Source organism: Triturus cristatus, chromosome 3_2 (genome assembly GCF_964204655.1).
Source record: "Triturus cristatus chromosome 3_2, aTriCri1.1, whole genome shotgun sequence".
NCBI lineage: Eukaryota > Metazoa > Chordata > Amphibia > Caudata > Salamandridae > Triturus > Triturus cristatus.
In genome coordinates, this window is record NC_140584.1 from 818,960,998 (window position 1) to 818,978,362 (window position 17,365).

A 17,365-nucleotide genomic window follows, 5' to 3' on the forward strand; every position below is an offset into this window, starting at 1 on the left:
TTATATATACTTATGTTAATACCACTAATTATAATTTTGGTAAATACATTAATGTCAATAACAGTAATCGATAATGTTCAATGTCCATTTACCAGTTTCCACAAACTGGATGGTTTCTTGACACGTATATAAGAGGTGCCAGACCTAACCAACTCAGTGGTGCTCCTGTTATTGACCTCAGAAGGATAACAGGCCAGGTCTGCTCTCATGGGATTGTGCCCTTTGAAAAGCAGCTTGCATGCAATGAAGGTTGCGACCAAGATACCTTCTCTGTGTGCAGAGATTTAAACTTTGAATAAAGTTTAGGCGTTTCCTTAGGAAAACAGATATGTTTGAAATATTCAAGCATAGTGTAAAAAAGAGCCTTCACTGGATTCTTAGTTCCTGATTGTCACTCGGAGACAAGAGCAACCCCTCCATTTTCACAATGCACGAGAGGTATCAGAATAATATAAACTGCTCATTCACATGACTTTATTTTTTCATCCAGTTAGAACTCTTTTTTATTCAGATAACAAAGGGGTGGGGCGTAGCAGGGATAATCGCGAAGAGTGAAAAGGAGGGGCACTTTTTCGTATCATACCATACTTTACACACGGTACATCAACCCAGCACTGTGAGTACAGAAACCTTAAGAGTTTATCTTGCTTTTGTCGCTAGTTGATTTCTGGCAATCCAATGATCAAAACATGTCTCTACAAGAATGTAAGTGCACTGACTTAAGTTTCTGTTGATCTCTAGGTCCATGAATGCCTCCACCAGCATGCCAAGAGGAAGCCTGCCCCTGTTGTGCCCAAAGCACGTGCTCTGTCGCACGAGGTAAGAGAAAGGCATGTTACAGACTTCACCCTACAGTAAACAGGATTGACATGCTTCTGTGGCTGCAGTCGACACAGTCTGGAAGTGGTTTGATGGTGGTAGACACTAACTTGCACATGAGTGCCAGCTTCAACATGCAGTAGCCTAGACAGTTTGATGCCTCTGAATGGCCACTTAGGCTGTGGGACAGTCTGGCAAGTCTGAGGTGTGGCTGATTGGGACTGTAAGAGTCTTTCAAAGGTCAACACGGAACAGGACCAGCCCACAAATCACTATTGGGTGTTAAGGTGAATTGGCCTGCTTGGAGATACCCTCCATTCCAGCCAATTGGGCCTCGCCTTCCCTGTCGGCCTTCTCCAAGACACCTGAATATCCAAGAGGTAAAACAAGAAAAGGCCATATCCCACCCCTCCCCCCAAGTCGCCTTATTGGTTGCTGTGGGTGCTTGGCAGCAGTTGCTTCTTCTGTAGCAGCAGGGAAGCTCTAATTGCCTTGTGGAGCTATTTTCATTTTCTTGCTGGGTTGTGCTTATGCAGGATGGCATTGCCCTGCCCTTGCCTGTGGTGATAGGAGGATTGTGAGAGCTTACAGTGAATTAAAAATAGAACTATCTTTTTCTAGCCTTGGACACGGTGCAGAGGTGGGCAGCATGGGTTGTTAGGCTGGAGTACCTTGGTGGTACTTGACTCAGACGCAGCTTTCCTTGTGCTTAGAAGTGTGCACAGGCAGGCTCTGGAGTGACTGCTACAGGGCCTCCTGCTCGCGGATTCAGAATGGGAGAATGACTTGATGGTAAATTCTTGAGCTCATCCTATTTGTCTGGATTTAGTTAGAGCCTGTTAGCATTTTTCCTATGAATAGTATATAGTTATTATAAGATTCTCCTCTCCCCCTTGTGAAGGTCGCTGACAGGTGGCTTCTTGGGTGCGGAAGTTGCTGAGGGACAGTTTCACCTCTGCAACCTCACTCAACTGTCAGGTTGCCGAGTGGCAGGCCTGGGAGGGATTGGTAGTCGCATAGCATGCAATCAATCAATCAGTAGATTTGTAGAACACTTCTTGTCACCTGTGAGGGTATCCAGGCGCTGGCAGGGTCCAGTTCATTAGCCAAATAGCCAGGCCTTCAGGGTCTTTCGGAACTCTGGAAAAGATGGGAGGTCCATAGAGGAAAGGTTAGCTCGTTCCATATCTTTGCTGCTAGGTAGGAGAAGGAGCCATCTCTGCATCTGCTATGTCGGATGCGGGGGGTGAGGGTTAAACAAAGAGAAGCAGAGTGGTGGTGTCTGGAGGGCCGATGGAAGTTCAGGTGATGGTTCAAGTAGGCGAGTCCGCAGTTGTGTAGCGCTTTGTATACGTGGGTCAGGAGCTTGAACTACCATCTTGTCTACACAGTGACCCAGTGGAGTTCCCTGAGGTAGGGGGTGATGTGGGTTCATCTAGGGAGATCCAGGACGAGTCTGGCTGCACTGTTCTGTATTGTTTGCAGTCAGAGGAGATTTGTATTTTGTAAAGAGCAGCATTCATCCCAAGGGACATCATGGCGTCGGGATAGGCGAAAACCTGTTTAGAGTGAAATGTAATAGAAACTAAATGCATCGGATCTGAACCAAACCGTGGGTAACATTACTTGAGACCTAAGAAAAACCACGTCTTTAGCTTCTTTCTAAAACTCACATGATCCTCAGTGAGACAAAGCTGTAACAGGAGGTTCCAGTGGGTAGCTGCCAGATAGGTAAAGGAGCGAACCCCCTCCCCCACTCGGACTCTTTTGACTTGTAGCCTTTTGGCTAGCGCGAGGTTGCCTCACGAGAGGGGATATAAAATTCCAGTTTGTCCTGTAGTTTTCTGGGGCCAAGGTTATGCAATGCACTGTGCGCATAGCATAGACGCTTAAACTTGGCTTTCTGTCTCATAGGCAGCAAATGGAGTTCCTTCAAACAGGCTGAGGCCAAACTATACTTGGTCTTGTTGCAAACCAGTTTGGCTGCAGCGTTCTGAACAACCTGTAGACTTGAAAAAAGATAGTCGACCATGCCAACATAAAGTGCATTCCCGTAGTCTAGATTGCTGGTCAAAAGAGCCTGGGCAGATGTGTTGCGATCCCTGAATAGAGAGCATTGCCGTAGTCCAGTTGGCTTGAGATGAGGGCCTCTATGATGGTGCGTCTTGAGCTTTGGGGTAGCAATTTGAATATCTTATGAAGCATGATGAGGATGAAGAAGTAGGAGGAGGGGACAGAGCTGACCCGAGTCATCATGGTTAGCTTGTTGTCCAGAATGATGCCTAAAAACAATGCTTCTTGGAGCTTATTCAAAACTTTGGATGAAAGCACCATTCTCAAAACTCTTGCAGTACTGAGACACTCAGAACACTTCAGTGACCCTCTGCCATCAAATTTCTTCAGTTATAGCAAATCATCCATGCTCCCACTTTGGACCAAGATAGGCAATGCCTCACTACTTCAAGGCTCTATTCCTGATTGCCTAAAGACTTTGCAGGTTACCCATATTCTAAAGAAAACCTACTGCAGTTCACACTGGCCTACACATCTTCCATCCAATTTCCAACATTCTGACTCTGGCGAAGCTCCTCGAGAAATGTGTCCACATCCAACTTTGTAACCACATAGATCAATTCCAACTGTTAGACCAGATCCGAACTAGCTTCCGTTAGGTGCTCTTACTCACATTGTGGACGAAGCACTCAAAATGCTGGATCAGAACAAATCCTGCCTTTTGATCCTCCTCGACCTATTGTCTGCTTTTGATACGGTTAACACGACAGCCTAATCGACCTATTGGAAGACAGGATTGGGCTTTCAGGTCGCGTCCTAAGTTGGTGTGCCTCATTTCGCTACAATAGAACTCAAAGATTCAAGGTGAACCAGTCCCTGTCCAATCCCTCACGGGTCACTCTAGGGGTACCACAAGGGTCCTTGCTCTCACCCATTCTCTTCAACTTGTTCATGGAGCCTTTTTTTTAAATGTGTTTATTGGCATTTTCAAACAAGAAAAGCAACAGGTCACGTTCCAAGTTATAGTACAATCAAAAATGGTCAGGTGAAAATACAGTTTGAATGCGTAAACGCGAAAACATAACAAAACAGTCAGGAAGCAATATACTGTCATTCAGTGTCAGATTGCAACCTTTGATAAGAACTGGTTCCCAGATTCAGCGCAGCAGTTCGGCACAATATATATTTTCGTGCAGAGTCTCATTGACAGGCAGTTCATCACCATCAGGACAACATAACCTTCCAATGGATCGACCTGACACTCCATCCACGCCTATACAGTCCCAGCTAGTGTACCCCTTAAGTGTCTGCAGGAATTGGGGAGGGGGCGTTACCATCTTGTTGTGCTTTCAGCCAGTCCAGGAAGGGATCCCATATATTTTTGGATCGAGAGGCCATTGGCATTAGCTCCCAGGAAGTAGTCAGTTGAGTGTGGCTAAAAGGGACATCTTGTATCCACGCCTTGCTCGTGGGAGCACGACTATCACCCCAATGTATAGCTACTCATCGTTTGGCAAGCAAGAGCAGTATGGCGTGTAATTTAAGATTCTCTGGCTTAGTGTTTTTGACATAGCCCAATAGTCCTATGAGCGGATGAGGCTCGCTTGAGGTCCCCAGAATCTCCTGTGTTTTGCTAAATACAACTACCCAGAAGGCTGCTATAGGTGGGCAGTGCCAGGACGTGCAGGAAAGTAGTGGGAGCATAGCCACATCTCCAGCAACTCTCATCGGGTCTGATCCCCATACGATGCAATTGGGATGGGGTTCTATAGAACCTATGTAAATATTCAAAATGTATCAGCCTCAGCTTGTAGTTTGGTGAGAGCATTAGGAGTTGGCCGCAACAGAAGGCCCAAATGTCGTCCGTTATCTGGTTATCTAGATCTAGATTCCAACTGTTTTGAGCCCTAGGCACTGTTAATGGTGCTGTGGTTTGCATGGAATTATATAATCGTGTGATCAGTCTACGAGAAGATGCGTTAGTAATCATCTGCTCGAGTGCGGGTAGTGGAGTGGGGGACTCGGAAAGGTTGTGTGGAGTTTTCTACATGTCGCTCTCACCTTGTAATATAGAAACAGCTCAGAGAAGTTCCTCGCGCCCTCAGCAGTGGGTCCCGGCTGGGCGCAGAAAGCATCGCCAGGGTAGAGGTCAGCAAAGGTCTCAAATCCCATGGATTTCACCACAGCAACATTTCCACTGTCTGCCAATGCCAGAATCATTGGGTTCTGTGCAAGAGGGATGGACGGGGCATATAAGATCTTCAAGCTAGCTCTGGTGCGCAGCCTGTCCCAGGCCCACCGAAGGGTCTCAACAGTATCTATTCCGTCCCGGGATCTGAGGTATGGCTGGCAGATAGCCACTTGAAGGGGAACTAGTGCTGCGACGTCCGCTTCCAAAGCTACATGAGGCTGAAATGGATTAGGATGTAACCAATAATGTAAAAAGTGAGCTTGCGCACAGAACGCATAAAGCAGAATATCTGGTGCTCCCAATCCTCCCTACGCGAGGGGGAGTGTGAGCAGCTCCCAGGAGACGAGCGCTTGCTTCTCGGCCTAGTGATCAACCGCGCGCATATAGTGTGAAAAAGGGCCTGGGTGAGTGGAAATGGGCTGATGACAAATAATTATAAAAATTTAAGCAAGACGACCATTTTAGCAATGGCTATTCTTCCAGCTAGGGATTACGGTAGCCGGGACCACACCTTTGTCCTTTCCTGCAACCAGGAGATCGCACGCCCATAGTTTAAGTTCGAAGTTTCCTGTTAATCTCGGCTTAGCCAAATGCCCAAATATTTTACCGGGCCATCCTGCCATTTCAGCAGGTGATCCGGGTCAAAAGGCTTGGTGGCTTCTGTAAGCAGAAATAAAGTAGACTTGTTCCAATTTATAAATATACCAGAGAGCCCGCCGAACTTGGTAAGCTCCCTAAGCAAGCGGCTTAGATTAATCTCGGGGTCCGTAATGTACAATGTCATATCGTCTGCGTATAAAGAAATAAGAAGCCCTCTAGTACTAAAACCCAATCCCCTTGCCGCGTGATGTTGGCATAACCTAGCTGCTATTGGCTGCATTGCAATGGCAAAGAGGAGAGGGGAAAGGGGGCAGCACTGACGAGTCCTGCAGGATATAGAAAAATGGTCCGATAAAAGTCCATTCATGCGCAGTCTGGCTGAGGGAGCTGTATAAAGCAGTTTTATCAGTGTTATAAAGGGCAGACTGATGCCCATTCTCCCTAGAATAGCGAAAAGGTAGGGCCACTCCAGCTCGTCAAACGCCTTAGTCGCGTCAAGAAATGCCACAAGCGCCTTAACCATGGGATTTAAATAATGCAGCATCGTAAAAAAAAGTGCGGAGATTATAGGAAGTGTACCTGCCCGGGATGAAGCCAGATTGGTCAGGCCTCGCGATCAGAGGCAGCAGTCAGTTCGCGAGCAATTTGGCATAGATCTTAGCATCAATGTTAATCAGGGAAAGCGGCCTGTAAGAATCTTATCTCATGGCTTGGTTTACCAGGTTTTGGTATAGTCTAAATTATTGCCTTTTTCATAGTCGGAGGGAGTATTCCAGAAGTCTGAGCCTCCTCGAAGACTAAAAGACCCTGGGGTACTAGTAAGTCAGCATATGCTTTATAAAAGGCGGTCGTCAAGCCGTCCGATCCCGGGGTCTTGTCCAGTGGCAGACTGCTAATTACCTGCAGGATATCATTGGATGTAAAGGGCTCATCCAGGTATTCTCTGTGTGCCCTCCGAAGCCACAGTAATTCAATAGAGTCAAGGAATGATTGTAGCTCCTCCGGTACCGTATGATGAGTGGCGGTGCACAATTTAGTATAGAATTTAGTAAAGCGGTCCATGACCCCCTCATGCCCACTGACTACAGTGGAATCATCACCCGCTATCTCAGATATGTAAGTGACTGTGTGCGTTTGTTTTAGCATATTCGCTAGGGATTTGACAGGTCTGTCCCCCGTAAAAGAATTGTTGTGCTGCACTGCCGAGAGCATAGCGAGCGAGCCTGAACAACCCACGGGGGCTTTGGGACGTTCTCCCACCCACAAGAAAATTTTGAAAAAAGAGTGGACAAATGGTGCATTTTTAAGCAAATTTGAGAAAGCAGGAAGGTTAATAAAGCAATTGTGAATCTGTTCTAACAAAGACAGTGACTGGCAAAACTGTCAGTCTAATCGGATGCATATCAGACGCCGGCCTACCAAGTGCTCTGTCTATCTGTGCCACTGTGTGCTGTTCTTTCACAGTATGTATGTGGTTGTTCTATGGCCATTGATGCTGTAAGTCTTTTTGCAGTGATATCTTAGGTCTGTGTGTGGATCTGAGCCTCCTACCCTACGCTCAGTGGGGGAGCAGGCACAGACTTCGATGAAGACTCCTGCCAAGTCAGGCTGAGACAGAAAGTGTGAGCAATCACTACTTGAAGCCTCCGGGGCCCCCTTCGACAGACTGAGCCAAAGAATCTGTGGCTGGCAGACAGCAACAGTTGAACAGCGGTGCAATTTAAAAAGTAAGACTGGGACATAACCACATTTTACAGGTCCTCTTTGTAGTACACTGGGCACCAGGATGGTGTCCCTGTTGTGTGTATGTGCATGTTCTAGACCTCATTATTCGCATTACCTATGAGTGCGTTAGGAGCTATTCTGGACAGTTATCTCTAGGGGTGCTTGATGGACGCTTATGGGCTTCTAAGCCCCTGTACATAGGTCTTCTAATCCGAGGGCAGAAGTCAAATGCTTCCTGGAGCACTGTTAGCCTCACCCTTGCATAGGCTGCATCCAAACTCAATTCGTAACTCCACCAGGGCAGTTAGGGGAATACAGGAACTAACAAAGCACAACAAGATAAAACGGAGAATAAATAAGGTCCAAGCAAAGTTAGATAAGTAAATAGTAAAGAGCAATAATAATGAAATATCACTAAAAGGTCGAGAGGTGAAAGAAAGGGATTGGCCTAGAAACAATTAACCTTGTGCCGTCAGGAAAACTGGAGCGCCCCTGCCTGGTGTATGCCTAGTAAAATAAAGCAATACTCAGGGTTCCAGGAGCCCTTGATGGCCCTGTGCACCGATGCCACGTACCTACAGCACTATTAAATATGTCTGGGTTATCACGAGAAGACACTTGCTATTATTTGTTTAGTGGAACGAGGATAAACTCAGGGATAACAAGAGCAGAGTGCGCATCAAATGCAAGGCTGGGATTTTCTTTCCCAGAGTTTACAGACTACAACCCGAGCCAACATGTCATGATTACCACCACTACTTACCTGCCCCCATCAAACTCAGCCAGTCATCTGTTCCCATGCCCCGTGTTTATATCCTGACAAATGGCTTGAATTTATTGCTCGCATTCCGAAGGGGCAGAAGTGTCAGCTGAGCCTTTCGCAAACCACTGTTTTATTCAGATTGCAAGCTGTTTATCAGAACATATGCACCAGACAAAAAAACAGCCTTGCCTATGATGCACACGCTACTTTTGTAACCACCAAGGTTAGAGTCTTCACAAAACGAAGTTTTAAACTCGCATAACACTTTAATTTTGTAACAGCTTCATTCGTTCTTGTGGATGAGGGAAGTGAATGAGTGCCTTGCAGTAAGAAACGGACAGTATGATGTTGGTAATCTAAAGTAAACATGCACACATTGATCAGTGACGAGGAATCTGAAACTGACTGTCTCTTTAAAGGGACATGTTGATGGGTGGAAAAATAGTCAAGCGAATATGCTGCCAACTGTGGAGCTAAGAAGCCGCGGGTAAAAATTATTCTTTATAGGTTCAATAACATGGTTTGTGAGCAGAGTTAACTTGGATTTTTATGACGGCGGAGTAGCCCGATGTGAAGCATGCCTCTTAGGTTGGTGGGCGAGGGTTTGCCTCTGTTTTTTGTGCATCCCACACCTTATCAGGAATATCCAGACAAACTTTCTACTCCAGCATCTGAATTAGTCATTAGGTCTCGCCTAGCGACGCAGCGCATGCGTTGCTCGCCTTGGCGAGACCTATTGTTGTCGGTTTGGTGGGTGAAGGGGGACAGGAGATGTGCACGCGTACGGACAGGAGATGTGCACTCCGTAGACGTGCACATCTCCTGTCCCCGCGTAGGGCTGGCACGCTTTCACTTTCACTTAGGACGTTTTCAGGCCTGTTTCCATCTGTAGCCAGAGGCATTTTGGGCAGATCTGCAGGCCTGATCCCTGCAGCCACAGGCGAGGGACCGCTGTGGAATATTGTGTCTATTGTGAGTGCTCGCGCACGCGGCTTGTCTGAACCTGCCTGCCGGATATAAACACTTCCCCGCGTGCACGCCGGTGCTCGTGGTGCCTGCGTCACACACAGTGCTGAGTGTATACCTATGAACACAGGGTGTGTGTCATACTTTTATCTGAGTTTCTGTCAGCTGACATGGGTGCGCTTCTTTCTGCGTACCCACGTGTGTCATGTCAACATGTGTGCGCTTCACGTGCGCCTATTTTTGTCTAGCATGTGCTTCTGTTTGTCTCTGTTTATGTTTGTGTGTCGCTGTATACTTATACATGTTTGGCTACCTTTCTAATTGTATACCTCGTTGTTAGTTTGTTTTAGTCTGTGTATACTCAAATATGCGTTTTTTCTCCCTTTTTTCTCAAGTGTATCATTCTGCGTTTTCTTCATTGTGCTTGTCTCTTGTCTGAGTATGTTGTTGCTTTCCTGACAGATATCGGTGGAAGATGTCTCGGTATCCCTCGCCTCGTGGTCGGACCACTGAGCCCCAACCTGGGCCCTGGTCGGGTTGCTGACGCTGGGAGACGGGTGTAAAAGAACAGTAGAGGGCAGTGTGGCACAGGGCACGCCAGTGTAGCATATTATCGGTGCACTCTCATCATACTGGAATCTCAGCACGGGCCTGTCGTGTTATTAACATCAAGGTTAATTTCAGTAGTTTCGCTTTACTTGCCATTATCCACAAGAATTCACCTGGTTTATGGGAAATGCGAAGATGCGCCTCTTCTTCAGCCTCCTTACAGAACTTAATTTGTAAAAAGAAAAAAAAACTCTCCGCCAGTGCTACCGATTATCAGGGCTGGCTAGTCTTGGGGCCACCTCGTGGCTCTTTGTCTCTCTTTAACATACCTTGAACCTCTTGGATTCAACCTCTGCGCACTGTTGCTGTGGTAGGTTACCACCAAATTTATTTCACCCTTAATGCTCAATTTTTAACAATACATTCAAAACTTTATGCAAAAAGAAACATAAAGAATGTATGCGCTATTGACATCACATGGAAATGTCCTTTTTAAATAACTGAAAAAATATTTTATAACATAAAATCATTCATTTCTTTCCATGAACATAAATTTCTTCAAGAACTGTGACAAATCCAGAATTTCATTCCAAATTTTTCAAAAATTGCCCAATGCATTTCGGGCCTGAGTTGGCCCTTCTTCAGTGGTCTTGATTCTAAATTGAGTCGCGTGCTAACCAAATCTCTAGAAACGAATCCTTCTCTGTGAAAACACTGCAGTAGCAAATCGTATGACCTTCTCAGAGGCAAAGCTTCACGGTGTACGGGAAATATCAAACACTGTTGATGGAACGTTAAACCTGCTCATTTAAATAGGTAAAATATTTATTCGTGATTACATTGAATAAATAGGAGTGTTTCTCAGTCTGATTGATTTCTCAGTCTGATTGATTTGTCTTTGTCTCTCTCTACGATCACTTTGGACTTCCTGGTTCTTTGTCAGTATTGTAGGTTAAATGTCTCCTGCTTTCTTCATCTGTCACAGTTTTCTCTATGTCTTTTCTCCCTATTCTGTCTGTTCTCTTGGGTCAGCCTCTGACGAGGGATCATAATAATGACAGGATGTGGCCTAATGGCTAGAGCGGTCGACATGGAAGCTGGAAACCGGGTCTCGGACACTGAACTTCCTGTGTTTCTGGACAAATCACTTAATCTCCCCACGCCCAACAAAAAACAAGCATTTACAATGCAACGGTCTCGGCATTGTTACAGTTAGAGCTATTGGCATTGCTCATTACATTATTCTATAGCTATCATTTCAGGGCCCGTAGGATGCCGGCGTCTCCGCACCCCGCTGGCTCGAAGAGCTTGAAAAAACATAAAAGCGACATAATACAGATTGGAGACACAAACACACACACACAAACATCGCCCCCCCACCAAACACTCCCTCCTCCCTGGGCGCGAGCACAGTCACACAACACCTTCCGGTTAATCAGATCTGTCTGTACCTGGCATCATCCTGGATGTTAAGTATTCGATGCACTAAGTTGTATGTTTTATGCAAGTATGAGTCAAAAATGCACTGTGAAGACGTGCCAGGTTCTGGATAATCGTGCCTCTGCAAGGTGGTAGCTTTGGGAGGAAGTCAGTCACGTGCAACGTTCGAGGGAGTGTGTAGGTTTCGATACAGCTTGCTGCCCCCTGAAAGAAGGAACGATTGAGGCGCAGCCAGTTCTATGTCCGGCTGGAAATCCGGACATTGTCCACCATTGGAGCGCTGGAGATTCTGTGACAGGCTGCTGGCTGGTAGGGCTGGGGTAGAGTCCGTCACATGGCATGCTCACCAGGCTGTGGTGGTAACTCCTGCGCTCTCTACAGGTAAGCCATGTATAGTGCGCTGTCTGGCACCACGGTGAATGCAAGGGCCTACGTCTGTGCATGGAGACCTACGTATATAGGTCTGTATATGCAAGCGGAGGAAGGGTTTGGGAGGGCAGATTCCGGAGTACGCGGCTAATAGAGCAGCAGATGGCCCGCACTGTCAGCCTCCCATCCCCCGGCCACACAGAAGGCAGAGAGGCGGCCATCCTGCTTTTAAAATGGGGGTTAGTGGCGACCTCAAGGGAGTGTCGGTGGTCATCTGCAATGCGATTTACCCCTCTACTTCGAAGGGCAACCCCGTGGAGGAGGGGTACACGCGCCCATACCACAATGACTTTTTCGAGAGACTTAATTGGTTCCTATAGCGTCACATGTTGCCTTCCTGCATCTTCATAGCGCTTTGATGCAGCACAGTACATACACAGAGGAGGCATCCTGCGTGTACGCGAGGGAAGATGAATACACAAGGGGTCATTCGGGACAAAGCAGAATTGAATATACCAATAGCCCATGCCAATATATACAACAGGAAGAGCATTCAAGTGTCTCATGAGGGATGTTCCAGGGACATGTATAAGAACATGGAAATCATTGTATTTAACAAAACTCTTTTACATTTCTTCTTCTAAGATAAAAGCGAAAAAAAGGAATTGTGCATGAAATGTGTAATCATGTGCTGCTAGAAAGCAGTGCAAACGTCCCATTCTTTTTATGGCGCCTAGGAGCGACACCGAGCCAGGTTCTAGGCGCTGTCAATCTTGGCAGATACGGGAAGTGACTATAGAACCACGGGAGATCACGTGTTGACCATCGTGCAGGGCAGATAGAAGTAGGGAGGGAGATTCCAACATGGCCATATTGTGGGTATAGGAGGCACGCACACTACATAATGCATACATATAGCATGACAAAGCAGCAGAATTCCATAACCCTTTCTGCGCCGCAGCTGCACCTGTAACGATCAGTACAAGTGATACCCTGTTCCCAAACACCCATCCCCGCCTTCGATATACGAGACATGTCTAAAGGGGCGGGATGCTGGTACATGCCACTTGTATACACGCACGCGCACACACACACGACATCTTACGGGATATGAAACATGACATCTTCTCTCAGGGTCTCAACCTTGCACACACAAAGGTGGACAGGGAGTCGATGTGCAGTAAATGTGTCTCAGTTAAGATAAGACACCTAATATTCTGGTACAACCAGATGATAAGTATGCCCCCCCAATAGAATGATCTGTATATGACTTTGCTTAAACACACACCATTTGCTAGCGATGCAGCAGTTCTGCACACAGGGGACGGCGTAGGGAAAGGGGCGGGGCCGGGCGTCCCCGTTCAGCACCCCTTTAACGCCACCACAGTCAGATGTTACACACACAAGGTTGGTTTCTGGGTTGGTAGTAGGGTCTCTCCGGTACCACGAGCCACTCAACCTGCGACCCCAATGCCTCCATTTGGCAAACAATAGGGTGGCAGACGACGGGGGCGATCAACGTGTCCCAATTGTGTCAGACAAAGGCAGCTGCGTTTATCTCTCCGAAAGGGGTGCACCTCTCAGTTGTAACCCACGCTCTGGCCTCATGACTCCATTTTCAGACGCTATGATGGTGGAAGGGAGGGATGGCGGGCGGGCGGGGGTCTCTTTGATAGCGAGGAGAGCCGATGCGTGGATTTTTTTTCTCTTTCTGACATTGCAGATGTGCTCATGAACACATTGATGCGGACCCTCGAGTCTTCCCTCGAGTCTCCCTCAGGGCACCTATTCGATTGCTCCATTGGAACTATCCGAAATTAAACGTATCAATCACAGGCTACCGAATTGCATGTTCCTTTAGCAATTGACAAGCATCCATGTGTGACCAGATGTTTTACCCCCTCACATGGCCTACCTTTTGTGGAGGGGCTTGCAGAAGTGGATACAGAGCAGGAAGGAGTCTATTAGCAGAGCCCGCAGCGGGGGAGTCCCTGTGATGTCCGAGCAAGAGAAAGTGACACGGAGTCTGTTTACAAGCCGAGGGCACCGGAAGACACCACTGCCTTTCTCCGAGGCAGAGCAGAAATGCCTCGGAGAAACGCAGGGTCCTTTTCGGATTCGGGGGCGTGTTTTGCTGTTATCTCCTCTTGCCATTAGCTGGAGGAGATAATTAGACTTTCTGCAAAAAACACGCCCCCCGATCCGAAAAGGACGGGGCCTGATCGGAGTGACGGGACCTCTTCTCCAATGGCTGGCCAGCATTCAAGAGGCCAGCCAATGGAGAACAGGGGAGAAGAGGGGCGGGTTCAAGCCCCTCTTCTCCAAGTCATTAAATCTCCGACTTCCGGTTCTGCCTTCGGCAGACCGGCGGTCCTCGACCTAACAAGCATGAAAGCGTGCGTCATCGCGATCGCTCTGAAAGCGAAAGTGATCGCGATGACGCACGAATTTTCAAAGTGCTGCTGGCGGCTGGCTGCGCGCGTGAACGGAAGCGCTAGGCCAGCCAGCAGCACTTTGAAAACTCACATTCAAAATGTCTCTCCGAGCCAGCTGGCTCGGACCTAATGAATGTGTCCTTGTGTGACGCAACTGGTGCTAGAGTAAAGCGCTCTGATACCTTCGGGTCGAGTTCGCGCTATAGAAAACTCCCCCAAAAAAATAAAATGCCTCGTTAAAAGTCATCGCCAGTTCCCACCAAAGGCAACACCTCGCGCAATTTTAAGAACTGATGCCAACTGAAAACATTGTCAACACTTGCAGCTGGCTTCAGTGATAGGTCGCTATTGCAGCCAGTTGAAGGTGTTGACAAGGAGCTCGTTTGTCTGCAGATAAAAGGGCCATGAATAATAAATGTTTGTGATGGATTTTAAAGTCTATTAAAGCAATGAGTTGTATCGTGTTGGACTTGCTAGCGGCAAGAATGACGCTCTGAGGCGCTGGAGGACAGGGAGTTCGAGATTCGCCCAGGTTCACACAGCGGTTGACATTTTGTACTGTTGCTAGTACTCAGTTATTCCACAATTAGCGCGCTAACCAGCAGAATCGACCTACTGTGGCCTCTGGCAAAAGCCAGCACTTTATTTCACAAATGCGTGGAAAACTGGTGTAATATTTCCTGGTGATTCGTTTTTTTACTAAGAAGCTGTAATATGTCTTCGACACTGCATGCATGAGTTAGCTCAGTTGGTCTGAGCATCAGTTCTAGCACGTGCTTACAGACAGTCAGGTGATAAACCTCGCAAGGGCTGGCACTTTAATGTACTGCACACCATGAGCTGGTAAGGCAGCTTAGCGAGTTCAGTGGTTGTTGCTGAGATCTTTATGACTTGCAAGAAACACGCTTGGGTCACCACAGGGCCTACTCAGGCTTTCACCATTATGAGGTCAATATACTGAGTCCGTAAATGGTAACCAGCTGTTACACCGTGCTACGGTAAAACTGTGGTAGACATTCCATGCGAAAACAAGCGATTATTACTATGTGGAGAATGCGCACAGTCAGTGCCCTTTATTTACAGTAGCTGCTTTGCAAGATGCCAGGCAGTATATTTAGAGCGTGGTGACCTAGATACTATACAATCTGTTATTAATTCCCCACTGCAGTTTGTGAGTGGGCCGCAGAAAGAGAACGATGCTTGAGCAAGATCACACGGAGCGCCGTAGTAGTAAGTTGGCCTTTGAAAGGCGGTTTGACCCTGTGCCTTGAAGGCTGCCTGGGACCTGATTTCTGATCTCGCCTGTCCCGTTTGAACACTGAGCCCTGATGTTTTTATTAGGCCGAATAACTGCCAAGCAAGGTGAAATTAATACAATGAGAAAAACAAAGACCATAAATTCGATCATATAACAAGCAAGACACAGCTCATAACAGGTACATATGAAGGTACCTGTAGCTCCTGCCATGCAGGTCATTGCTCAACACAGAGTTTTGCTCATGTATAGATGGAAAAGTCCCCTGCAAGGTGACGGGTGTGCATCCCTTGCACAGAGTGCCCGGAATCCCTAGTCGGATTTTTGGTCATGCATGTGTGCCATGATCTAGGTCTGTCTCAAAGTAATGGGGAGAGGATGTTGCCTTTCGGCTAGAGCAGTAGACCTTGAAGCTAGGGAACTGGGTTCGAGTCTCGGCAACCACGCTCAACATCCTGTGATTCTGGGCAAATCAGTTAATCTCTCCGTGCCTAACAAAAATGAATGTGTCCATCTGTAACAAAACTGGTGCTCTGATACCCGATGTCTCGGGTCTAGTTCGCGCTATATAAAACTCTAAAAAAACAAGCATTAAAAATGCAATTGGTCTCGCCTTTCATTAAGTTAAAGCCATTTGATTTGCTATACAATACCATTAGCAAAGCAAATGGCTTTAACTTAATGAAAGGCGAGACCTATTGCATTTTCAATGCTTGTTTTTATTCAATATATTTGGGGGTCATGGTTAAGAATAATGGATGTATAATCGACATGGTCCTGTGCAAGTGAGAAAAGATATATCTAGAGATACTACATGTTGGTGATATCTACAACAAGACAATTATATTTCAACAGAAGGTACGCAAAGCGTCCTTAAATAAATAAACACGCTGGACTTATCCATGTACCCTGAAATAATGGTGGAAACATTGAAGCAATACCTACTTTTAGCTAAAGAGCATTCACTGGTAAAAGAAAATCCTGAAGAAGGCATTTGCCGAAACGCGTTGGTGGTATTCCTTATATCAATGCCAGTGTTTTATTCACATTAGTTTGATTTTATTATAAATTGTGGTTTTGATTATAACATATGTGAAAAATACAAGTTGTTGCTATAATTGTCATCTCTGTATAATATTGTGATCAAATCAGTGTAACACAAATTGTAATGGCAATTTATTCATGTATCAAAAAAAAAATTGTTTGAATTGAATCTGTACGAATAATCAATTATTCATAGATAAGATAAGTGAGATAAAATTATAAAAAGACTAATATAAAAAGGAGAAAAATATATTTTAAAAAAAATAATAATAATAAAAAAGATTACAATCAATTAATTTTGTGTGTTATATTATATAGATATCAGTCCAGAGCTATGCCATTCTCATACTAATGTAAAACAGCACTTCACCCGGTGCAACCATTCTTTTTCCAATATAGCTTAATTCCTTGATAGGGTTATCCTTAGATTCAGGGGCCCCGTGTGTTTTCAAAAAGTCTCAAGCTGATCTAGCCTGTTTTCATGCGTATCCACACGTTTCCTGACCTGATCCAGTTGGGAGGTGAGAACATCAAGCTTGGTGTCTATGGTCTTGAAGCTTGACCTCATCTCCAGCAAGAGTACGCGTAGATCCTCTCCCTGATCATCTGTAGTGGTTGCAGCGGGGTGGTCTCCCTATCCCTCTGTCCCAGAGTCCGTTTGCCTTGTCAACCTTTTATTTTCAAAGGACAGCTTTGACTGTTTCGCATCATGTTTGCCCATGTCCGTGAAGCAATGGGGGTCGTGAATGTAATTGCGAATGTAGGCCGACCTCTCAGTTCCGCTGGCCTCCCGCCAAACTCCAGTAAGGCAGCAAGGGCACCCGGCGTTCCCAGCAGTTGTCTGCAAACTCAAAAGTAAGGCGGGGGGCTCCAGATAAGTTCGGAGATCTCTGTTTTCAAAGAACTTTCCCAGATGTCCGAGTTCCACTCTGAGGACACCCACTGCAGCCTAATCAGCTAACAGACAGTATCATAGGATTCCTCCAGCAGCGGTGGATTAATAATCGCTAGTGCCTTGGGGCAGCCCCCAGCGGTACTGCAATGGGCCCGTCACCGAGACTCACCCGCAGTATCTCTAGGCTGCAATAGTGAAGATCTCCCCACACCCCTCCCACGGCGCGTCTGCTGCTTTCTCCCTTCAGCTCAAGCAGTGGTTAGCCAATGTCAACAGGTGTCACAGGGTACATCTGCGGCGG

The 17,365-nt window shown here is 46.5% G+C and overlaps 1 protein-coding gene across 8 annotated transcripts in view; it reads left to right on the forward strand.

Moving 5' to 3' along the window:
• Positions 1 to 17,365, forward strand: part of MPP4 (MAGUK p55 scaffold protein 4) — a 397,034-nt gene that overhangs the window by 168,498 nt on the left and 211,171 nt on the right. For all 8 annotated transcript variants that reach the window (XM_085648977.1, XM_085648979.1, XM_085648978.1 and 5 more), the window contains one exon: positions 742 to 819. In XM_085648977.1, the coding sequence (XP_085505103.1) occupies positions 742 to 819 (78 nt within the window). The remainder of the gene's footprint in view (positions 1 to 741; positions 820 to 17,365) is intronic.